Here is a 25,690-nt window from a genome sequence, read left to right on the forward strand (position 1 = left end):
GAGTGGCAGAGTGAAAATGGAGAAACGGCAAACACCCAGAGGACCTTCTCAACTTCCAATCTCTTCTTTCCACTTTCCCCTCCTCCTTTTCTGCTGCTAAGGCTGCCTTTTATCACTCTAAAATCCTATCCTCTGCCTGTAATCCTAAGAAACTATTTGAAACCCTCTCTACACTTCTTCAACCCCCACCTCCTCCTCCTACTTCCTCCCTTCTCCCTGATGACTTCGCTAACTTCTTTGACAAGAAGATAAACGCCATCACCTCTCCACGTCCCACCCTATCCCACCTCGCTCCCCCGACGAGGTCTTCAACCTCATCACATCCAGTCGCCCCACCACATGCTCCCTTGACCCGGTCCCCTCCCCTCTTCTTCAGTCTATAGCACCTGAACTCCTTCCCTTTCTAACCCACCTCATTAACACCTCCCTCTGGGCAGGATGCTTTCCATCTGCCTTCAATACTGCTAGACTCACCCCCCTTCTCAAGAAACCATCACTTAACCCCTCTGCCATCAGAAACTACAGACCGGTTTCCCTTCTACCCTTTCTATCCAAAACTCTCGAACGTGCTGTCTTTAACCAACTTTCTTTGTACTTCCACCAGAACAACCTCCTGGACCCCAACCAGTCTGGGTTCAAGGTGGGTCACTCAACAGAGACGGCACTCCTTGCAGTGACAGAATCGTTGCACTCTGCGAGAGCAAACTCTCTCTCCTCTGTCCTGATACTCAGCATCCTACTGATGGGTCACTCCTACCAGGTGACATGGAGCGGATCTGTGTCGGAGCCTCGCAGACTGACTAAAGGCATTCCACAGGGTTCGGTTCTGGGTCCTCTCCTTTTCTCCCTATACACGACATCCCTGGGTTCTGTTATTCGCTTGCATGACTTCTCTTACCATTGTTATGCCGATGACACCCAGCTACTCTGATCCTTTCCTCCCTCTGACACACAAGTAGAGACACGCATTGTTGCATGCTTGACTGACATCTCGGAGTGGATGGCGACACACCACCTGAAGCTCAATCTGGACAAAACAGAGCTGATGTTCCTCCCGGGGGAGAGTTGCCTGCACCGAGACCTGGCCATCACCATTGACAACACCGTGGTGACGCCAGCTCAGACTGCGAGGAATCTGGGTGTGATCCTGGACGACCAACTGTCGTTTGCTGCAAACGTTGCATCGGTTGCTCACTCCTGCAGATTTCTCCTCTATAACATCAGGAGGATTCACCCATTTCTCACCAACGAGATGCAACAGGTGCTCATCCAGGGTCTGGTCATCTCCCGGCTGGACTACGGCAACTCCCTCCTTGCTGCCACCCCGGCATCGGCCATTAGACCTCTGGAGCTTGTTCAGAAAGTTGCAGCTTGTCTGGTGTTCAACCGCCCTAAGTTCTCCCACACAACTCCCCTTCTCATGTCCCTACACTGGCTCCCAGTAGCTGCTCGCATCCAGTTTAAGACTCTGGTGCTAGCCTACAGGGCAGTGAAAGGAACAGCTCCTTCTTATCTCCAGGCCATGGTCAAGTCCTACACCCCTGCCCAACCACTTCGCTCTGCTGCCTCAGGACGTCTGGATGCCCCGTCGCTCAGAGGCCCCTGCTGCCGATCGACCCGGTCACGGCTCTTTTCTGTCCTGGCCCCACAGTGGTGGGATGAACTCCCCACTGATGTCAGGACAGCAGAGTCGCTGCCCATCTTTCAGCGCCCGTTGAAAACTCACCTCTTCAAGAACTACTACTCTGTTACTTGTTCTTAGCACTTATTGTATTCACTCATTTAAAAAAAAAATCTCTTTCTTGCACTTTTACTTTAACACTGGTTTTGCTCTTAGATGCTTGTTTAGACAAAAGATGCACTTATGACCTCTGATGACTAGTAGTTCTCCTGATTTCCTACGTTAAATGCAGTAATTGTAAGTCCCTTTGGATAAAAGCGTCAGCTAAATGACTGTAATGTAATGTGACCTGACTGCTGTTTTCTGCAGGACAGTCCCACCAAGGAGCTGCAGAGAACATCTTCAGCGTCTCATGAAAACTCATCTGATGAATATTTCGACGAACCGCCAGATCTGCTCTCAGATGACAGTGGTACCAACTCTTTGTACCTTTCATGTGGTCTTGAGTCCCTTGCAGAGCAAAAGAGGACAGTCATAGTCCTGCAGACTGGAACCCAGCCAGCCTCCTTACTGTGTCTGTTGCTGGTGTCTACGCATCGACTGGGTTCTACTTTCTCTCAGCATTTTTTGCCCTCATGCCATAATTTGCCTGTTTTACTGTTTTGTGGTGATATTAATCTAGTTTGTGTTTTGATTCTCCTAGTCACCGTCTGTTGATTATCTGACACACTAAAGTACTCCAGATGACATGTACTCTGTTATGATACTGTGTAGCAAATGTAGTACTACTGCTGCCACTTCATTTTGGCTAATACTACCATGATATGATCACTATTTAGCAAATATACTACTAGTGCTTCGTGTAGTACTACTAGTATATGATTAATTGATCTTAATTGTCTGTTTTCTTTGTTTCACCCCTGCAGGTCTGGAATGGGAAGATGAATTCTCAGTGTCGCACTGGGCCCTCAGGACCAAGGCGAGCCTCCACCAGTATGAATCACACACTGGGCCCAGTTCATCAGCGCATAGCCAGACTGGGACCGGTGGGTCGAGGTGCCAAAGTTTCCTTCTGCCCCAAACCTGCCTCTTCCTCACCCACGTCTCCGAGTCAGAACTGGAACAGTGAGGCGAAGGGTCAGTCTCATACACACACACACACACACACACACACACACACACATATACACTCGTGAGCACTTTCCCTACCATTGAGTGTTTCTTTTAACAAAGTTATATATATATAGTATATAAAAGAGCGGTTCAGATAATGGATGGATGGATACATATATATATAATCCAGTGAGTCTAGTAAGTTCTTTATGAGACAGTACAAGCCTGTTTCATGCCATAAGCAATCATCAGCTGTCAATGACAGCTGATGATTGCTTATGTACATAATTTATATATGGATTATATCAATATATAAATATCTTATAGGAGATTTATAATATCAATTATATAATTTATATTATAAAGCCATATATATTATGTACATAATTTATATATGGATTTTATATATATATATACATACACACACACACACACACACACAGTTTACTCTGCCGTATATAAATGTATATACACAAATTTATACATTCACCCACATACAATCATGTCGTTGCACAGACAAGCAAACACAGACAGCCAAAGACGCGCACACACAAACTCATACATGCAGACACACACACACACACATACAATACATGCAAACACACATACACCCCACTGACATACATTCACACGGACTCAGATTTACACAAACACACATACATGCAACTATATACATATATGCATACTTGCACAGACAAACACACATGCGCACACAAAATAAATACATGAACGGACAGACACACACTCAAACTGGCAAACTGGCAAACACACACACACACACCCTCCGTTGGTGACCCAGTGTCTCCAGCCAGCAGCCATCTCACTGTCACCATGGCCTGGAATGACATCCAGAGCTGTTTTCCTCTGTGCCAGCCGGCCTTGGCCTCATGGAAAAACTGACTAATCCCCCTTCCATCCCTCCTCCTCTCACTTTATGATGAGTCAGGCTTTTTCTTCCTCTTCCTCTTGAATGAATACAAAGAGCCAGTTGCTGATGACATCACCAGGCAGTGTGACAGGGGACAGGGTGCGCTCAGGTGGATCAGTTGCCATGACGGTGACGTAACAGCGATTGTGTAACAGCATATCATCATCTTTCAGATCGAAGCATCCCTCCCGAATTTTTGTTTCTTTTTAAACTTTTAAACCCATCATAACACTCGATATCGTAACATACACATGAGATAATACCAAAGGTTTCTGGACTAAGTTATGAGATCCTAACAGAGAAGGTCTCCAGTGGAGGTTGTGATACAGCCTAGTTCACCATGTGTTGGTGTGTTCTCTTGTTTTAGCGGGACAGGATGGCAAAGAGACATGAAGCAGTCTGAAGGATGAAGACAGAGAACCGGACTTGGCTTTAGGATGAGTCTTAATCCATCAACATGTGATGAGCGGTCTCAGTAGACTCAATGGGCTCAGCCCTACGTTCCCTCAGCTCTGTGGGCTAGCTAGCGAACAGGCTAGCAATAGGTTAAGGTAAGCGTAGGGGACAGGTCAGGGTTAGGTAGAGGTTAAGGTTAAGTCATGTTAAGGTAGGTTAAGTTTAGATTTAGTTTAGAGATTGACAGGCGAATTTGTGCAGCATCAGCAGTAATGTGGACATTGTACTGGACTGTTGTGGTGAACATGGAGCTGAGCCAGAAGCCAAAGCTCTCAGTTTACCAGTCAATCTTTGTTCCAACCCTCACCTATGGTCATGAGCTTTGGGTAGTGACCAAAAGGGTGAGATCGCAGGTACAAGCGGCTGAAATGAGTTTCCTACGTAGGATGTCCTTAGAGATAGGGATTAGAAACTCGGACATCGGGAGGGAGCTCGGAATAGAGCCGCTGCTCCTTCGCGTCGAAAGGAGCCAGCTGAGGTGGCTCGGCCATCTGATTAGGATGCCTCCTGAGCGCCTTCCTTTGGAGGTTTTCTGGGCACATCCAACTGGGAGGAGGTCCCGGGGTAGACCAAGAACTCGCTGGAGAACACATATATCAAAACTAAACAAAAAAATCAGTCCAGGAGAACAAACGCCATCCAGGATGACTGCCGGTCTGCAGTCCTGTCAGACTGCCCTCGGTGTTTCCTCTTTCGGTGCAGCTTCAGTCAGAGCCGTGGTCCTTGGGCCCACAGGATGCAGCAGACCAAGCTCCCTCAGCTGATCCAATGCCAGCTTTCCCTGCCAGATACCTTCGACACACCTCCCCGCACTCACACAACGACACTAAAAACACAGTCAAGGCTCAGCAAGACCGTCGCCAGACCACCCTTGGTGCTATCGGAACTGCCGGACTGCATGGGCTAGCAGTTAGCTTAGCCTGCCCCACTTCCGTGTCCTGTCAGACCGCCCTCAGTGTTTCCTCTTCAGGCACAGTTCCAGGCAGGGTCGTGGTCCCTGGGCCCACAGGACGCAGCAGACCAAGCTCTCCCAGCTGATCCAGCACCAGCTCTCCCAGCCATCAAACAAAGAAACTTAGACGTGGACAAAGACACTGCATGGACGGTACTGGCGGGGCTGCCAGATACGTGAATTTGCACCACCATCTTCCCACACTGGAAGTGGAAACACTAGAAGCAGCAGGAACGTGCACAGACATTTTGAGGGGCAGGGGCTCAAGCCAAGAAAAAGGGCACCAATCCCACCCCCACCCATCCTGATGTCGGCACACTACATCATGACACCATTAAATGGTACAGTATGTCTAAACACACACTCATTCACACGCATGAGTGTGCATGCGCATGCAGACACACACACAAACACAGAAATGTGTGCTATTTGTACCTGGATGAAATCTTCACCAGGAATAGTGAAGTAATATGAATATGATTTAGGGATAGTGAAGTCACCATCAGTCAGTCACATTCAATCACAATCCCTAATTCATACTGAAAATTAAAAAAAGAAACTTTACACTGTTATACAGGTAACACACTTTATTACAGGTAACTATTTACATGATCAACAATACTAAATTAGCAACCTAATCTTCAGTATGTCTTAGAAGTTAACACTTTATTGAAAATACTTCAACATATTTACAATGTACACAATACTGCTACTACACAATTTACTTACACAATACTAAACGAACAACCTAAACTGTTCTTTGTTGGTGGTGGTGTCATAGTTTTTGAGTATGGATTATGGATTTCACCAAGTTAACGCACTTTATTAAAATTACTTCAAACTATTTACAATTTACACAATACTACTACACAATTTACTACTTAAACAATACTAAATGAACAACCTAAACTAATCTTTTATCCTCCAGTGTTCTGCCTGTGGGGGTTACAGCAACACCTTTCTGTTTGGTACCATTTCTTGAAAGATCCGCATGACCTCATCCTTGTTGATGGGGATGTCCTCTATGGCTAGAAGCAGGAGATCAGAGAGTCTTTCCTGTCCACAAAGGTTTCTGAGCTGGTTTTCACCAGTTTCAGCTTGGAGAAGGAGCATTCAACAGTTGCTGTTGACACAAGTAGTGTCGCATTGATCTTCAGCAACTTGAAGAGTGTTGGAAACACAGATTGGGCATTGAACTCTTGGAATATTCCCAACATTGCCTGAGCACTCTTCTTGGGGCATGTATATAGAGTGGAAGACCCCCAGCTCAGTTCGTAGCTGATCCTCCTCCTCTTGGAAACCATAAAACTCACAGAGAGTATGGGCAGCGTCAAGTACTTGGGCATTTGCACTTTCCTTCAACTTCAACGGTTCTGTCATGCAGTGCAGTGCCAACAGGATTTTGTCAGTGTTGCCTCCTTTGCCTTGGAATCGCCTGTGTAATACTCCTCCAAAGTCTGTGGCCGGTGGTCCTCAATTGCTGATGTGGAGCAGTGCTTTAGCTTCGCTGGTACCTTTTGGCGTCCTGCTTGCCCCGGGCTCACCTCGGGCACCTCAATGTCTGCTGTCTCTGCATGAATGCAGGCATTGCTGTAAATCTCTTTAAATTCATCTTCAGTCCTCAGTTCCTTCATTCTGCTCTGGACACCATCAACAATAGTGTAGGCAGCTGCCAAGTTCGGGTCTTGCTGTTGGAGGGCATTCGAAGCAACTGCAGTTTCCATGAACACTGGCATTGTGATTTCCAAGCAAAGGATGAATTCAAAGTTTGGGCACTGTAACAGCATCTTTGCTTCTCCTGCAGCCAGATCAGGTGGCTCATGCTGGGTTAGGTCCTCCAGGAATCACACAACAGCAAGGAGGACCTTTCTGAGAGCTCTTAGGGCTCTTTCCCTGCAGTTCCACTGGGTGTCGGAGAGCTTCTGTAGCTCAAGGACTCACTGACCTGGATTCATGGCTTGCTGTGTTTTCACAAATGCTGCATGGCATTTTGCGGAGTTGGCTGCCTCCCTCAGCGCTTTCTCTCTCTGTCTCTGTCGCCTCTTTTTAAAAGGCATTGTAACTGTAAACAATGTGCAATAGCCAATATTAACATTATACCATTTACAATAAAACAAAAAAGCCATACTATCAATTTGCTCCCTGGTAAATATAATTTTAACATAACTAGCCTGTCATACTGGAAGGCGAGGCAGCTCCCCATTAAAGCAAGCCGTTTCCCACAGTCGTGTAAAATAAATGTCTAGCTTCAACTGTTTGTAATGCTTAAGTTAAGGCTACCACCAACGATTTACCCAGCCCAGTCAGGCTAGCTGTGTGGTTTTGCTTTAGTAAATATATGCTAGTTAGCTGAAAACTGTGTCTCATAGATGAAGCAACATAGCCAGCTAAGTGACATTAGCCACACGTGTGCACCGTCAACTACAAGCTTTATCTAACAAGCCACCTAGCAAGACCTGCCGAGGAGCAAAGGCAAGCTAACGTTAGAACTACCATGGCATTAAGCTTGCTAATGTTAGCTTAGCTGCATAATGATAAAATACCTGCAGTGCAGTTCATACATTCATGTGCTGCCTTAGCTGCCTTTGCCAGAAAACAGTTGTCAGATTTAGCATGATTCAGACTATCTGAGCCGAGAAGGACGAGAAACGCACGTTCAACTTGAGTTACTGTTAACTAAGGTAGCCTTAGTTAACATTTAACTTAAGCTAATTAATGTTAACTAAGGTAGCGCTAGTTAACATTTAACTTGAGTTACTGTTAACATTTGACTTAAGCTAATGTTAGTTAACATTTAACTTAAGCTAATTAATGTTAACTAAGGTAGCGTTGGTTAACATTTAACTTGAGTTACTATTAACATTTGACTTAAGCTAATGTTAGTTAACATTTGACTTAAGCTAATTAATGTTAACTAAGGTAGCCTTAGTTAACATTTGACTTAAGCTAATTAATGTTAACTAAGGTAGCATTAGTTAACATTTGACTTAAGCTAATTAATGTTAACTAAGGTAGCGTTATGAGACGCTGAGCTAATATGTGTAACGTTCATGTCAAGCAGACGTGACCAGCTTGTTATTAGCTAACATGGGAGGAGATTTATATACAGATATGTCGCTTTAACAACTGTATTAGTCATTAGTAATTTCCTTAAGGACTCACCCTTGACCCCTCACGCTCTGCTGTCAGCGCAACAACTGCGTTCGCTCGGTTGGCACGCGGCTAGTGTGACATCACTCACGTGACAGCTAGGGGCTGCCTGCTGCCCTTCTCCTGTTGTTATTGCCCCGTCATCACATTATAATGACTGGCGATTTGATTTGGTTTAATAACAGTAACAGTAATTATAACACTAACATCAGCAGCAGCGACAACACCACCAACAACAACATAATAATAATAATAATGAAACAAATTGGTCCAGAGGGGCACTTCAGCCCATGAGGGCAAAGGGGCAGTGGCTCGAGCCACTATAGCCACGTTTCTGAGGAGCGCCAGGGGCGGTGACCCCCAAACTGGGAGGGTTAAAAAAAAAAGGCCAGGAAGTTGATCAGCAGTGTCCTTCACCACTTATTGTGTTGGCCATTTCAGATTATACCTTTTAACTTTCTCGTTTGTTTCCCCGCAGATCACGTGCTTTAGATGATTGGGTTGCCTGACACTCTCATTCAGTTGTCCCATAAGACTCTGTAGCAAACGGAGTCCAGCGGAGGTCCCGTGCTCAGAATCTCAGATGTGTAGACTTGCGCTTGGCCGTTGAAGGTTCACGACCGGAGGCCACAGATCCAGAGACGGGCTGGAATGAGCAGGATGTGGAGACTGTGGACTCCATGTTGTTTTTCTCTGACACAGCCTGCATGTGGAGGTCCTGTTTGCCCGCCTCCTTACTGGAGTTTATTTAACCCAGAATATATCGCAGAGTGTGGCTGAATCAACAGCGCGGGGCCTTGAGGCTGAAACTGAACAAACTGCACATATTAGATCATGTTTCCACGGAGTGAAGCCCAGCACAGGTCGGCTGATTAGATATGATGTACCTGAGGAGCGAGGGGGGACCTGGAAAGACCGGCTGGAGTGCTCATAGACCTACACACACACACACACACCTACACGGACACATGCAAAGACAGGCGCACACATTTTTCTACACTCATAAATACAAATATACACACACATACACAAATATAGACACAAGCCCATAAAATGCACAAAGGTCCAGAACTGCAACAAATACACACATGCACACACACACACACGCACACACACACACACACACACACACCCCCCCGGTGGTTCAAGGACACCACGTGCCTTGCAGTGTTTGCTCCTGCGAGCTGGGAGCTGGGAGCTGCACACCTGCACACGGCTGTTCCTGTCCGACTTGTCACCGGTGGCCGCGGGGCTGATGGTGATGTGAATAATTCCCTCCGGCACCAGAACAGGAATTACATTCTGATTTCCCTCTTTTCTCTTTTCTCAGGTTGTCTCTGTACCTTGTGAATGGCGTGTTCGGCACGGCAGCAGACGAGTAGAGGGACTCCCAAAGACTGAACCTGGTCTGAGCTCTGGGCAACTTGCTGAAAAAACAGGACACCGCAAAAAACAAAACGAACGTATTTAACAATAAAACACACAGTAAAAACCCTGGTTTCTCCCAGTCTTTCATGGTAGTACCGAAGCTCAACTGTAAATCCTCAGGCCAAACAGTCAACAGCACAGGATTACTGAAGAGCACACAGACAGGCAGCAAACGGGTGGGGTGACCGTCAGCTGACGCACCTTTCTTTATTTCCAGCTGAATTCTAATTATTCCTTCCCTTCTGTTGTTTGGACTCCGGGAAATACACGAATCTGCGTGACACAAGTGCTAGTCTTTCTTTCTGTCTAGAAATCACTCTAATTTCAGATCAACATATAAAGACTTCAATCTGGATTATAGTCTGGATTATAGTCTGGGTTATAGTCTGGGTTATAGTCTGGGTTATGGTCTGGGTTATAGTCCATCCATCCATCCATTATTTTAACCGCTTATCCTGCTGTCAGGGTTGCAGGGATGCTGGAGCCTATCCCAGCAGTCATTGGGCGGCAGGCAGGGAGACACCCTGGACAGGCCGCCAGGCCATCACAGGGCCAACACACACACACACACACACACACACACACACACACACACACACACACACACACATTCATACCTAGGGACAATGTATAGTATGGCCAATTCACCTGACCTACATGTCTTTGGACTTTGGGAAGAAACCGGAGCCCCCAGAGGAAACCCACACAGACTCGGGGAGAACATGCAAACTCCACACAGAGGATGACCCAGGACGACCCACCAAGGTTGGACTACCCCGGGGCTCGAACCCAGGACCTTCTTGCTGTGAGGCGACCGCACTAACCACTGTGCCACTGTGCTGTGGATTATATTCTGGGTTATAGTTTGGGTAAGAGTCTGAGTTATAGTTTGGGTTATAGTCTGGATTATAGTGTGGGTAATAGTCTGGGTTATAGTCTGGATTATAGTCTGGGTTATAGTCTGGATTATAGTCTGGGTTATAGTCTGGATTATAGTGTGGGTAATAGTCTGGGTTATAGTTTGGGTTATAGTCTGGATTATAGTGTGGGTAATAGTCTGGGTTATAGTTTGGGTTATAGTCTGGATTATAGTCTGGGTTATAGTCTGGATTATAGTTTGGGTTATAGTCTGGATTATAGTGTGGGTAATAGTCTGGGTTATAGTTTGAGTTATAGTCTGGATTATAGTCTGGGTTATAGTCTGGATTATAGTCTGGGTTATAGTCCGGGTTATAGTTTGGGTTATGGTCTGGATTATAGTTTGGGTTATGGTCTGGGTTATAGTCTGGATTATAGTCCGGGTTATGGTCTGGGTTATAGTTTGGGTAATGGTCTGAATTATAGCATGGGTTATAGTCTGGATTATAGTCTGTGTTATAGTCTGTGTTATAGTTTGGGTTATAGACTGTATTATAGTCCGGGTTATGGTCTGGATTATAGTCTGTGTTATAGTTTGGGTAATAGTCTGAATTATAGCATGGGTTATAGTTTGGGTTATGGTCTGGATTATAGTCTGTGTTGTAGTCTGTGTTATAGTTTGGGTTATAGTCTGGGTTATAGTCTGGGTTATAGTGTGAAGTATAGTCTGGGTTATAGTCTGGGTTATAGACTGGATTATAGTCCTGGTTATGGTCTGGATTATAGTCTGTGTTATAGTTTGGGTAATAGTCTGAATTATAGCATGGGTTATAGTGTGGATTATAGTTTGGGTTATGGTCTGGATTATAGTCTGTGTTGTAGTCTGTGTTATAGTTTGGGTTATAGTCTGGATTATAGTCTGGGTTATAGTGTGAAGTATAGTCTGGGTTATAGTCTGGGTTATAGACTGGATTATAGTCCTGGTTATGGTCTGGATTATAGTCTGTGTTATAGTTTGGGTTATAGTTTGGGTTATGGTCTGGATTATAGTCTGGGTTATAGTCTGGATTATAGTCTGGGTTATAGTCTGGATTATAGTCTGGGTTATAGTTTGGGTAATAGTCTGAATTATAGTCTGGGTTATAGACTGTATTATAGTCCAGGTTATGGTCTGGATTATAGTCTGGGTTATGGTCTGGATTATAGTCTGTGTTGTATTCTGTGTTATAGTTTGGGTTATGGTCTGGATTATAGTCTGGGTTATAGTCTGGATTATAGTCTGGGTTTAGTTTTACCCTGGAGAGGCCAGCGAAGCAGGTATTCTCAGATCTTTCACACTGTCTCTGAAATGTTCTGTCATGAACATGCGGTGGATCATTGTGTGGTTTATGACAGAGGTTTGTATTCAAATGAGACTAAACTACAGATAACCTACTGCAGGAGAATTATGCAAACTAAATGCAGACAACGAGCAGGGCGAAGATGGAAGACAAAAGTAATTTATATTTAGTGTGAAGCAGTTTAAACTCTGTCCATTTCCATAATTATCCAAAGTGACTTACAACAGAATCAGCAGTTAGCAGATAAATTTAACTGTTACCAACTGGCATCATGAGCACTACATAGTAATCATATCATAGTAGTACTACATAAAGTGGTAGTAGTAGTAGTGGTAGGAGTAGAGGTAGCAGTAGTAGTAGAACTACTAGTAGTAGGGACAATTTAGTAGCAGTATTAGCAGTAGTGGTAGTAGTAGTAGTGCAGCAGCAGTAGTAGTAGTAATAGTAGTAGCAGCAGTAGTAGTACAGCAGCAGTAGTAGCAGTAGCAGTAGTAGTAGTAGTACAGCAGCAGTAGTAGTAGTACAGCAGCAGTAGTAGTAGTACAGCAGTAGTATCAGTAGCAGTAGTAGTAGTCGTACAGCAGCAGCAGTAGTAGTAGTAGCGGTAGTAGTAGTAGTAGTACAGCAACAGCAGCAGTAGCAGTAGCAGTAGTAGTAGTAGTACAGCAGCAGTAGTAGTAGTAGTACAGCAGCAGCAGTAGTAGTAGTAGTAGTAGTAGTACAGCAGTAGTAGTAGTAGTAGTAGTAGTACAGCAGTAGCAGCAGTAGGTCATATTTGCTGCATATCAGAGTGCACATCGTTGCCTGCTGCATGGATCCTCACATTTGAGTTTATTTGTGTAAATCTACATCTGCTGCTGGTGCTGAGATGGGGCTGAGATGGTGCTGCTGGTGCTGCTGGTGCTGAGATGGGGCTGAGATGGTGCTGCTGGTGCTGAGATGGGGCTGAGATGGTGCTGCTGGTGCTGTGATGGTGTTGAGATGGTGCTGCTGTTTTTGTTTTTTTATCTGCGCCGTGACATTTTGGCTGACCGCAGACTCCGGCACGCTCGCTCTCTGATTGGCTGACCGCAGACTCCGGCACGCTCGCTCTCTGATTGGCTGACCGCAGACTCCGGCACGCTCGCTCTCTGATTGGCTGAGCAGCGCGACGTGGACGACAGGCATCCAACAGGTGACCCACATCAACAGGTAACATGACACACATCTAAGAGCGAGCACGGACCGCGCGTCCACCCTGTCTGTCACCCCGCTTCAGGTTCTGCAGACCCGGTCTCGTTTCTGTGGAGGTTTACCCGCCGGAGCGCTGGATGAGACCACAGCTTCGTTGTAGCGGAGGGAGAGTCGCTTTTAGATTGAAAGGTAAGAAAGAAGTTCTGTACTTTCGTCCGTTTCATCACGTGGTACAGAGAATAAAACACACAGCGTTGTAGTTTAATTAAGGATCAAACATTTTGTCAGTTAAAAACACCCGACCAGACAAGAGGCAGTAGAGGAAGACAGTAGAGGAAGACAAGAGGCAGTAGAGGAAGACAGTAGAGGAAGACAAGAGGCAGTAGAGGAAGATAGAGGAAGACAAGAGGCAGTAGAGGAAGACAGAGGAAGACAAGAGGCAGTAGAGGAAGATAGAGGAAGACAAGAGGCAGTAGAGGAAGACAGTAGAGGAAGATAGAGGGAGACAGAGGAAGACAAGGGGCAGTAGAGGAAGATAGAGGAAGACAAGAGGCAGTAGAGGAAGACAGTAGAGGAAGATAGAGGGAGACAAGAGGCAGTAGAGGAAGACAAGAGGCAGTAGAGGAAGACAAGAGGCAGTAGAGGAAGACAAGAGGCAGTAGAGGAAGATAGAGGAAGACAAGAGGCAGTAGAGGAAGACAGAGGAAGACAAGCGGCAGTAGAGGAAGATAGAGGAAGACAAGAGGCAGTAGAGGAAGACAGTAGAGGAAGATAGAGGGAGACAAGAGGCAGTAGAGGAAGACAAGAGGCAGTAGAGGAAGACAAGAGGCAGTAGAGGAAGACAAGAGGCAGTAGAGGAAGATAGAGGAAGACAAGAGGCAGTAGAGGAAGACAGAGGAAGACAAGCGGCAGTAGAGGAAGATAGAGGAAGACAAGAGGCAGTAGAGGAAGACAAGACGCAGTAGAGGAAGATAGAGGAAGACAAGAGGCAGTAGAGGAAGACAGAGGAAGACAAGCGGCAGTAGAGGAAGACAGAGGAAGACAAGCGGCAGTAGAGGAAGATAGAGGAAGACAAGAGGCAGTAGAGGCAGTAGAGGAAGACAAGAGGCAGTAGAGGAAGACAAGAGGCAGTAGAGGAAGATAGAGGAAGACAAGAGCCAGTAGAGGAAGATAGAGGAAGACAAGAGGCAGTAGAGGAAGATAGAGGAAGACAAGAGGCAGTAGAGGAAGACAAGAGGCAGTAGAGGAAGACAGAGGAAGACAAGAGGCAGTAGAGGAAGACAAGAGGCAGTAGAGGAAGACAAGAGGCAGTAGAGGAAGACAAGAGGCAGTAGAGGAAGACAAGAGGCAGTAGAGGAAGATAGAGGTAGACAAGAGGCAGTAGAGGAAGACAGAGGAAGACAAGAGGCAGTAGAGGAAGATAGAGGAAGACAAGAGGCAGTAGAGGAAGATAGAGGAAGACAAGAGGCAGTAGAGGAAGACAGTAGAGGAAGATAGAGGGAGACAGAGGAAGACAAGGGGCAGTAGAGGAAGATAGAGGAAGACAAGAGGCAGTAGAGGAAGACAGTAGAGGAAGATAGAGGGAGACAAGAGGCAGTAGAGGAAGACAAGAGGCAGTAGAGGAAGACAAGAGGCAGTAGAGGAAGACAAGAGGCAGTAGAGGAAGATAGAGGAAGACAAGAGGCAGTAGAGGAAGACAGAGGAAGACAAGCGGCAGTAGAGGAAGATAGAGGAAGACAAGAGGCAGTAGAGGAAGACAGTAGAGGAAGATAGAGGGAGACAAGAGGCAGTAGAGGAAGACAAGAGGCAGTAGAGGAAGACAAGAGGCAGTAGAGGAAGACAAGAGGCAGTAGAGGAAGATAGAGGAAGACAAGAGGCAGTAGAGGAAGACAGAGGAAGACAAGCGGCAGTAGAGGAAGATAGAGGAAGACAAGAGGCAGTAGAGGAAGACAAGACGCAGTAGAGGAAGATAGAGGAAGACAAGAGGCAGTAGAGGAAGACAGAGGAAGACAAGCGGCAGTAGAGGAAGACAGAGGAAGACAAGCGGCAGTAGAGGAAGATAGAGGAAGACAAGAGGCAGTAGAGGCAGTAGAGGAAGACAAGAGGCAGTAGAGGAAGACAAGAGGCAGTAGAGGAAGATAGAGGAAGACAAGAGCCAGTAGAGGAAGATAGAGGAAGACAAGAGGCAGTAGAGGAAGATAGAGGAAGACAAGAGGCAGTAGAGGAAGACAAGAGGCAGTAGAGGAAGACAGAGGAAGACAAGAGGCAGTAGAGGAAGACAAGAGGCAGTAGAGGAAGACAAGAGGCAGTAGAGGAAGACAAGAGGCAGTAGAGGAAGACAAGAGGCAGTAGAGGAAGATAGAGGTAGACAAGAGGCAGTAGAGGAAGACAGAGGAAGACAAGAGGCAGTAGAGGAAGATAGAGGAAGACAAGAGGCAGTAGAGGAAGACAAGCGGCAGTAGAGGAAGACAAGAGGCAGTAGAGGAAGACAAGAGGCAGTAGAGGAAGACAGAGGAAGACAAGAGGCAGTAGAGGAAGACAGAGGAAGACAAGAGGCAGTAGAGGAAGATAGAGGAAGACAAGAGGCAGGAGAGGAAGATAGAGGAAGACAAGAGGCAGTAGAGGAAGATAGAGGAAGACAAGAGGCAGTAGAGGAAGATAGAGGAAGACAAGAGGCAGTAGAGGAAGATAGAGGAAGACAAGAGGCAGGAGAGGAAGATAGAGGAAGACAAGAGGCAGTAGAGGAAGATAGAGGAAGACAAGAGGCAGTAGAGGAAGACAAGAGGCAGTAGAGGAAGACAAGAGGCAGTAGAGGAAGACAGAGGAAGACAAGAGGCAGTAGAGGAAGATAGAGGAAGACAAGAGGAAGATAGAGGAAGACAAGAGGCAGTAGAGGAAGACAGAGGAAGACAAGAGGCAGTAGAGGAAGACAAGAGGCAGTAGAGGAAGACAAGAGGCAGTAGAGGAAGACAAGAGGCAGTAGAGGAAGACAAGAGGCAGTAGAGGAAGACAAGAGGCAGTAGAGGAAGACAAGAGGAAGATAGAGGAAGACAAGAGGCAGTAGAGGAAGACAGAGGAAGACAAGAGGCAGTAGAGGAAGACAAGAGGCAGTAGAGGAAGATAGAGGAAGACAAGAGGAAGATAGAGGAAGACAAGAGGCAGTAGAGGAAGACAAGAGGCAGTAGAGGCAGTAGAGGAAGACAAGAGGCAGTAGAGGAAGACAAGAGGCAGTAGAGGAAGATAGAGGAAGACAAGAGGCAGGAGAGGAAGATAGAGGAAGACAAGAGGCAGTAGAGGAAGATAGAGGAAGACAAGAGGCAGTAGAGGAAGACAAGAGGCAGTAGAGGAAGATAGAGGAAGACAAGAGGCAGTAGAGGAAGACAAGAGGCAGTAGAGGAAGACAAGAGGCAGTAGAGGAAGACAAGAGGCAGTAGAGGAAGACAAGAGGCAGTAGAGGAAGATAGAGGAAGACAAGAGGCAGTAGAGGAAGATAGAGGAAGACAAGAGGCAGTAGAGGAAGACAGAGGAAGACAAGAGGCAGTAGAGGAAGATAGAGGAAGACAAGAGGCAGTAGAGGAAGATAGAAGAAGACGAGGCAGTAGAAGAAGATAGAGGAAGACAAGAGGCAGGAGAGGAAGATAGAGGAAGACAAGAGGCAGTAGAGGAAGACAGAGGAAGACAAGAGGCAGTAGAGGAAGACAAGAGGCAGGAGAGGAAGATAGAGGAAGACAAGAGGCAGTAGAGGAAGATAGAAGAAGACAAGAGGCAGTAGAGGAAGATAGAGGAAGACAAGAGGCAGTAGAGGAAGACAAGAGGCAGTAGAGGAAGATAGAGGAAGACAAGAGGCAGTAGAGGAAGACAAGAGGCAGTAGAGGAAGACAGAGGAAGACAAGAGGCAGTAGAGGAAGACAGAGGAAGACAAGAGGCAGTAGAGGAAGATAGAGGAAGACAAGAGGCAGTAGAGGAAGATAGAGGAAGACAAGAGGCAGTAGAGGAAGACAGAGGAAGACAAGAGGCAGTAGAGGAAGATAGAGGAAGACAAGAGGCAGTAGAGGAAGATAGAGGAAGACAAGAGGCAGTAGAGGAAGATAGAGGAAGACAAGAGGCAGTAGAGGAAGATAGAGGAAGACAAGAGGCAGTAGAGGAAGACAGAGGAAGACAAGAGGCAGTAGAGGAAGACAAGAGGCAGTAGAGGAAGTAGAGGAAGACAAGAGGCAGTAGAGGAAGATAGAGGAAGACAAGCGGCAGCAGAGGAAGATAGAAGAAGACAAGAGGCAGTAGAAGAAGATAGAGGAAGACAAGAGGCAGTAGAGGAAGACAAGAGGCAGTAGAGGAAGATAGAGGAAGACAAGCGGCAGCAGAGGAAGATAGAAGAAGACAAGGGGCAGTAGAGGAAGATAGAGGAAGACAAGAGGCAGTAGAGGAAGACAGAGGAAGACAAGAGGCAGTAGAGGAAGACAAGAGGCAGTAGAGGAAGACAAGCGGCAGTAGAGGAAGACAAGAGGCAGTAGAGGAAGACAAGCGGCAGTAGAGGAAGACGAGGCAGTAGAGGAAGACGAGGCAGTAGAGGAAGATAGAGGAAGACAAGAGGCAGTAGAGGAAGACAAGAGGCAGTAGAGGAAGACAAGAGGCAGTAGAGGAAGACAAGAGGCAGTAGAGGAAGATAGAGGAAGACAAGAGGCAGTAGAGGAAGATAGAGGAAGACAAGAGGCAGTAGAGGAAGATAGAGGAAGACAAGAGGCAGTAGAGGAAGATAGAGGAAGACAAGAGGCAGTAGAGGAAGACAAGAGGCAGTAGAGGAAGATAGAGGAAGACAAGAGGCAGTAGAGGAAGATAGAAGAAGACAATCGGCAGTAGAAGAAGACAAGAGGCAGTAGAGGAAGATAGAAGAAGACAATCGGCAGTAGAGGAAGACAAGAGGCAGTAGAGGAAGATAGAAGAAGACAATCGGCAGTAGAAGAAGACAAGCGACAGTAGAAGAAGACAAGCGACAGTAGAAGAAGACAAGCGACAGTAGAAGAAGACAAGCGGCAGTAGAAGAAGACAAGCGGCAGTAGAGGAAGACAAGCGGCAGTAGAGGAAGATAGAGGAAGACAAGCGACAGTAGAAGAAGACAAGCGGCAGTAGAAGACAAGCGACAGTAGAAGAAGACAAGCGGCAGTAGAAGAAGACAAGCGACAGTAGAAGAAGACAAGCGGCAGTAGAAGAAGACAAGCGGCAGTAGAGGAAGATAGAAGAAGACAAGCGGCAGTAGAAGAAGACAAGCGGCAGTAGAAGAAGACAAGCGGCAGTAGAAGAAGACAGGCTCCAAACAAGTCCAGTCAGTTTTATTTGTGTAGCCCAGCATCACCCCGATGCACTCCCTATACCTCATAGGATTACTGTGTAGCACATGTACTACTACAACTACTTCATATAGTACTATGATATGATTACTATGTAGTACATATACTACTACTACTTCATATAGTACTACTATGATAGGATTACTATGTAGCACATGTACTATTACAACTACTTCATAGCGAACTAGTACTATTTTCTTATGCTGTAGCACATGTACTACTACTAATACTACTTCATATAGTACGACTATGATAGGATTACTATGTAGCACATGTACTACTACTACTTCATAGAGAACTAGTACTATTTTCTTATGCTGTAGCAAATATACTATAAGTGCAATTTATATATATGTGTGTGTGTACATTTTTTATGTGTATACACACATATTATATATATATATAACTTTGCTTAAAGAAACACTCAATGGTAGGGAAAGTGCTCAGCAATAAGGAGCAAAATAATCGGATTTTATATTTTTATATATATACATATATATTGAAAAAATATATATGTGTATATATTTATATATGTGTGTGTATATATATATGTGTGCACATATGTACGTACGTACATACATACATACATATATATGTATGTACGTACATAGTATATGTATTTATGTATGTACACATGTATGTACATATATATGTACATATGTGTGTGCATATGTATATATATATGTATGTATATATGTGTATATGTGTGTATGTATGTGTATATATGTGTGTGTATATGTGTGTATGTATGTGTATATATACATGCATATATATATGTGTACATGTATATATATATGTGTGTGTGTGCATATATATGTGTGTGTGTGTATATGTATGTATATATGTGTATACATATGTGTGTGTCTGTATATATGTGTGTGTCTATATATATGTGTGTATATGTGTGTCTATGTGTAAAAATGTGTGTCTATATATATGTGTGTATATGTGTATACATATGTGTGTGTCTATATATATATATATATATATATATATATATATATATATACAGTGCTTTGTAAAGTCACATTAGAATAGTGTGTCTGCTACATGTAATGTAATTGTAATGTAAAGTAAATGTAATCGTAATATAAATGTAATCCAAGGTAAATGTAATTGTAACGTAACCCGTGTAAGGCAGCTCTCCAGTGTGTGCAGTAACAATAGCGATGTGGCTACTGGGAACTTGGCATGGAGCAGGTAGAGATAACTGATGGCTGGATGTGTCCTGGAAAGTCTTGAACGTGTGAGGTTTGGTCTGCAGACTGAGGCGTTCCTCCGTACTGTGACTCATCCCACAGTCCTCCTCTCTCCAGAAACCTCCTGCCATAGCATGGCAGCATTTCTTTGTTTCGGAGAAATCCTCCACTTTCTTTCAAGCAACAACTTCGACTGGACTGGACTGGACTTGAGAGTCCCACCAAGTCGCTGTGTGCTAGAAGCAGATAAGAGAAGTTACGTGCAGGTTGTTGTGAGTATAACCTTGAGCAAGGCTGGATTACAGACTGAGCATGCCGGGTGAGTGCCCCGGGGCCCCGGACCACGAAGGGCCCCAAAAGGTCAGGGGTATTGTGTTTGGGTATAGTAGGGATCCCCAGTCATACCCTACAAGGGACGTTTGTTCCAACACTGTGTCGCGATGCAGGGCCCAACCTAGTCTCTACTGATGCAGGGGCCCCAAGCTATGGTCTCTACTGATGCAGGGCCCAACCTAGTCTCTACTGATGCAGGGCCCAACCTAGTCTCTACTGATGCAGGGGCCAACCTAGTCTCTACTGATGCAGGGGCCCCAAGCTACGGTCTCTACTGATGCAGGGCCCAACCTAGTCTCTACTGATGCAGGGGCCCCAAGCTACAGTCTCTACTGATGCAGGGGCCCCAAGCTACAGTCTCTACTGATGCAGGGGCCCCAAGATACAGTCTCTACTGATGCAGGGACCCCAAGCTATGGTCTCTACTGATGCAGGGGCCCCAAGCTACAGTCTCTACTGATGCAGGGCCCAACCTAGTCTCTACTGATGCAGGGGCCAACCTAGTCTCTACTGATGCAGGGGCCCCAAGCTACGGTCTCTACTGATGCAGGGCCCAACCTAGTCTCTACTGATGCAGGGGCCCCAAGCTACAGTCTCTACTGACGCAGGGCCCCAACCTTTATTGTTTCATTGTATACAGTTAAACAAATGTGCTAGCTAGAATGCCCATACTGAAAAACAATTAAACGGGTAGTTTTACTAAAGTATGCCCATACTTCATTAGATTATTTGCTCTGAAACAAACATCCATTTCCTGTTGGGAAGAAGGCTTCGCAATATGTGTACGAGGCTGCGAGCTGCTATTCTCAGCTCTCTTTGTAGTCGCCATCCGAATCCCATGCAGACGGGCATAGCGTTCACTCCCGTGTTGGCTATTTGCATTAGGTTTACACTTAACAATGTTTAGTATTGTTTGCGTAGCCTATCTGACGGGGGGGGGGGGGCAATGGACGAGCATGCCCCGGGGCCCCCTGGCAGGTTTATCCGGCCGTGACCTTGAGGTGGACATGATGTGCGGATAAGAGAAGCAGATTGCAGAACAACATGGTGGCGGTTGGCCTCCTCGCACCGCTGATGGCTGATCAGACACGGACCAGAAAGACGGACCTGTCCAAGTAGTCAGTGTAGCTTCATTTACAACAGTCTGGGACCTCCTGTCCCACTCAAGCGCACACATTTTGTATGAACTTTGTACGAAAACTACAAATTCGTGCAGTGCATTTGACAGCCAAACTTCATGTCTGCTGCTCTGCTCTGTTCGCCACCTCGTGATGGTTTACGACACACTTACACAACACGCAGCTCACACGGCTTGCGTACTCCTGGCTATATGGTATGTTTTCAGTGTTGCACATGTACCACCGCTACTTCATAGAGTACTACTGTGATATGATTCTGATGTAGTGCTCCATTGGGCCTTGAACCTGTTGACTGTTGTTTGTCACTTGAGTCAGGGGCGGGCAGTCTTATCCAGGAAGGGCCGGTGTGGGTGCAGGTTTTTGTTGCAGCCAAGCAGTTACACACCTGACCCCACTAATCAACCAGTAGAGTCTTTGCTGAGGAACTTGATTAGGAGACACAGGTGTGGAACAAAAACCTGCACCCACACCGGCCCCTTCTGGATAAGACTGCCCGCCCCTGCTTCAGATGAAAGTGTCTGTTAAATATGAGTGTAGCAAATTCGGGGGGCAGCCGGGACGCGAACCCGGATCTCCCGCACCGCGGGCGACTACGTTAACCAGTCGACTAAAGCAGTGTTTCTCAACCGGGGGTCCGCGGACCCCTAGTGGTCCGTGGTGTAATTGCAAGGGGTCCGTGAAAATAAAATATCTTTAAATAAAAAGATCCTATGACATTTATAGAAATAGGATTATTTTACTCAAATGTGACTGAGACCTTTATCTACCTAAACTATAAAGGGTAACAGGACTTTTTTCTCTAATTACATCTGTTTCACAAGTGTAATTTATTGTATTTTAATAAGAGATCTCGCTCCCGTTTGCATTGTTAAAAGTTACTGCATAACAATTCTGTTGTTACATATATCTGAAAGTTACTGAATACATATTCTGTTTTGTTACATATATCTGAAAGTTACTGAATACATATTCTGTTTTGTTACATATATCTGAAAGTTACTGAATACATATTCTGTTTTGTTACATATATCTGAAAGTTACTGAATACATATTCTGTTGTTACATATATCTGAAAGTTACTGAATACATATTCTGTTTTGTTACATATATCTGAAAGTTACTGAATACATATTCTGTGTTGTTACATATATCTGAAAGTTACTGAATACATATTCTGTGTTGTTACATATATCTGAAAGTTACTGAATACATATTCTGTTGTGTTACATATATCTGAAAGTTACTGAATACATAGTCTGTGTTGTTACATATATCTGAAAGTTACTGAATACATATTCTGTTTTGTTACATATATCTGAAAGTTACTACATAAGAATTCTGTTTTGTTAACTATATCTAAGTTACAACTGAAAGCTCTTATTTTTGCCCCAAAGAGTGAATAAATGCTATAATGCAATTTAAAATGCAGTTTCTACTGTTTCTACAAATTGCAACCCCCCTCCCCCAAGATCAGGTGGAGGGGTCCTCAGGGTAGATCCAAAATACGCAGGGGTCCAGGACCCCACAAAGGTTGCGAACCACTGGACTAAAGGGTCCGACCCGATAGCCAAGGGCTAGCGAGCCTACTTATCCGTGGTTGTTACATGACTAAACGTCCATTGGTTGACTGAGGATAGTATAATGGATTTATGACGCATACTAAACACGTTTCAGTTACTAAACCGTATGTGGTAGCTTTGGTAAGTGTTAGTATGTAATACGTACATGTAAGTGTCCATATCAATGTACTGTAACAAGCTGGATTGTTGTGTTTCAGGTCTGGTGAAGCAGTGAGTGTGTGAGGAAGAGCAGCAGGCAGAAGCATGAAGTCTAAAGGGAAAGCTGTGAAACGCTCCAGGACCACCTGGTCCGACCCGGATCCAGCACGCAGTCTGGAGCCTGACACCGAGCCCGGATCCAGCGAACAGGAGGGCTCTGAGGACTCGGTCCAGATCGGCGGTGGTTGGAGGAGTTCTCTGAGGAGAGGAGCGCGAGAGAGACGAGAGGGAGGAAGAGGAGGGGCGGGCGGAGAGGGAGGAGGAGGAGGAGGTGCGGGGGTGATGTCTGCGTTGGGCCCTCACCGCTGCCGCCGCCGGCAACACAGCACCGGAAGCAAAGAACACAACGTCCGGCGTCTGGAGAGCAACGAGCGGGAGCGGCAGCGCATGCACAAACTCAACAACGCCTTCCAGGCCCTGCGGGAGTCCATCCCGCACGTCAAGATGGACAGGAAGCTGTCCAAGATCGAGACGCTGACGCTCGCCAAGAACTACATCCGAGCCCTGACCACCATCATCCTGGGCATGTCCACCGCTCGCCTGCCCGCCGGCGAGGCCTCGCCCGAGAACAGCGCCGCCAAGCTGCTGCAGTGTTACCAGCAGCACCTGGAGGAGGAGGAGGGGGAGGAAGGTTTCACCCAATACCTCGCCCACCTGCACGCCTTCAGCCAGCGCAGCTAACATGCCGCGGAGGGCGGACCCAGAGGGACCTCCCCCTCCTCCTCCCGCCTGGGGATGGATGATGGACGCGAGGGACCAAAACTCTTTTGACAAAGAATGAGAAGCTCTGATTGGACGTGACGTGTCATGTGATGAGTCATCATCATTTTGTTTTTTTGTTTCATGTAGAAAAATGAACGTGGCCTCGTCTCTGACCTGGTGTCCCGGACGAACCGGGCAGCACCGTTCACCTCATCACCAGAAGTGCTAACTGTCTCCACTGATGAAGACTGCAAGGTCTTGTCCCGATACTCTGCTTTGTACTGCATACTAACAGAATATACTACATACTTACTTATGCTGTTCATTACTCAAAACCTGTTTAGTGTGCGTCATAAATACAGTGCACTATCCTCAGTCGACTAATGGAAGTGGATATGGCTCACACAACCTGTCTCCATGGTAACCACGCAACGTCCTGGCATTGTTCTGTGTACCATATGTGTCCCAAATCCATACTTTATACTAGTGTGACCGGTTATTTTCTTGCCCGGTGCGGGATTCGATCCGAGGTGTACTGCACCACAAGGCGACATCACTAACCGCTCGGCTAAAGGGTCAGACCCGTTAGCTAGGGGCTAAAGGGTCAGACCCGTTAGCTAGGGGCTAAAGGGTCAGACCCGTTAGCTAGGGGCTAACGTGTCTTATTAGTAGCTTACAGTAGCGTTTATAAAGTATCTACTGTGGACTAATCCTCATAGCATGCTATTTTGACAGAATGTCAGAAATACGCGCGCTAAACGTTTTGTACCAACAGGAAATGACGCAACCGTGCGTGGTGAAATTGGAAGGAAAGAGAATCGGCTGTCGCTCACCAACACGGGGGTCGGCGGTTCGAATCCCCGCGTTACCTCCGGCTTGGTCGGGCGTCCCTACGGACACAACCGGCCGTGTCTGCGGGTGGGGAGTCGGATGTGGGTATGTGTCCTGGTCGCTGCACTAGCGCCTCCTCTGGTCGGTCGGGGCGCCTCCCGGGTGGGCAGAGACGGGGTGGAGCAGCGACCGGGACGGCCCAAAAAGAGCGGGGTAATTGGCCAGGTACCACTGGCAGCGAAAGGGAAGAAGGAGAATCGGCCATTGTCCAAAGTGGTAAACGGTCTTTGGCTTTATCAGTTGGGTTTGTGTTGTCGTGAGTTGTGATGCCCACCGTTCTCCCTCGAGACACACACGAGCCGTTGCCATAGCAGACAGTTCGTTGTCGCGGCCTGCTGTGAGCCGTGTAGCCGGAACCCAGGCTGGCTCGCTGCTCCGCCCCGTCACCGGCCGCCATTTTCTTCAACAGTTTCCGGCTTCTCGTTTCCGGAACGCGTTGCATTGTGGGACATGGAGTCTAACGCTCGGAGCTGGAGCAGATTCGGTCCGGTGCGGTTGGCTCATTTGGTCCGTGGTGTATTGTGAATACGTCACGTACTGACAACACAACACAACACGTGTTCACATACACACTCAGGGAGCAGCACGTCTGTCCACGCTACGGACATCTTGATGTTTGATGGTAAATATGGGCGGCGCTGTACGGTCCGCTGTACGGTCCGTACAGCGTGGGTATCCGGACACGACCAAAGCCCACCGGAACACACAGACCACGGACGACATTCGGGGAAACTTGATCCCCACGCTGAGCTGTTGTGACGTCCAGCACCCCGAGGCCCTTTAGTTCCGTTTCCTGTCATGTCTTCTCTTCTAGCGTCTGCAGGGCTGCTGTCCCACTCCTTCTGCTTTCTTCGTGTGTCACTCAGTGATTGTCAATCAGTGTGAGTGTGTGTGTGTGTGAGTGAGTCAGTGTGTGTGTGAGTGTGAGCGAGTGTGTGTGCGTGTGAGCGTGTGAGCGTGTGCGTGTGAGTGTGTGTGTGTGTGTCTGAGTCAGTGTGTGTGAGCGAGCGAGTGTGTGTGTGAGTGTGTGTGTGCGTGCGTGTGTGAGAGTGTGAGTGAGCGAGTGTGTGTGTGTGTGTGTGTTTTCCTGTTAAGAAACCTGCTAAGTAAAGCCTCCGGTCATAACTGCCTCATCCCGGGCGGGAAGTGAAAAAATAAAAACTCCTGGACAGGAAGTGGGCGTTCCCGCTGGCTGTTTAAATACTGTGACGATGACGTAGGAGCCAGGGGACGCTGCTTGAGTCCCGTTTTAGACCATTTGTCCCGATAATAATGACTCATTAC

The 25,690-nt window shown here is 46.5% G+C and overlaps 2 protein-coding genes across 5 annotated transcripts in view; both read left to right on the forward strand.

Annotated features, from left to right (window-relative positions):
• LOC130127530 (serine/threonine-protein kinase LMTK2-like) overlaps nt 1-9,859 on the forward strand; it is a 60,696-nt gene extending 50,837 nt beyond the window's left edge. For 2 of the 3 annotated variants that reach the window (XM_056297196.1, XM_056297195.1), the window contains exons 4-6: nt 1,991-2,093; nt 2,548-2,758; nt 9,551-9,859. In XM_056297196.1, the coding sequence (XP_056153171.1) occupies nt 1,991-2,093; nt 2,548-2,750 (306 nt within the window). In that variant the 3' untranslated portion in view covers nt 2,751-2,758; nt 9,551-9,859. Of the gene's footprint in view, nt 1-254; nt 819-956; nt 2,094-2,547; nt 2,759-9,550 lie in introns of those variants that run through there. The other variant, XR_008811832.1, reaches the window with a different exon arrangement.
• A 3,006-nt stretch (nt 9,860-12,865) lies between these two features.
• bhlha15 (basic helix-loop-helix family, member a15) lies at nt 12,866-24,043 on the forward strand. 2 transcript variants are annotated; one of them, XM_056297660.1, is made up of 3 exons: nt 12,866-13,020; nt 13,105-13,208; nt 22,813-24,043. In XM_056297660.1, exon 3 carries the CDS (start codon nt 22,859-22,861, stop codon nt 23,492-23,494), a length of 636 nt encoding a protein of 211 aa, XP_056153635.1. In that variant the 5' UTR covers nt 12,866-13,020; nt 13,105-13,208; nt 22,813-22,858; the 3' UTR covers nt 23,495-24,043. The 2 variants fall into 2 exon arrangements, with proteins under 2 accessions (XP_056153635.1, XP_056153634.1); XM_056297659.1 differs by lacking the exon at nt 12,866-13,020 and having other exon boundaries at nt 13,053-13,208.
• The last annotated feature ends 1,647 nt before the right edge of the window (nt 24,044-25,690 follow it).

The sequence above is a fragment of the Lampris incognitus genome, chromosome 17 (genome assembly GCF_029633865.1).
Source record: "Lampris incognitus isolate fLamInc1 chromosome 17, fLamInc1.hap2, whole genome shotgun sequence".
Classification (NCBI taxonomy): Eukaryota; Metazoa; Chordata; class Actinopteri; order Lampriformes; family Lampridae; genus Lampris; species Lampris incognitus.

Coding starts and splice junctions, on each gene's coding strand:
- bhlha15 (XM_056297660.1), top strand. CDS start 22,859: ATGAAGTCTAAAGGGAAAGCTGTGAAACGCTCCAGGACCACCTGGTCC.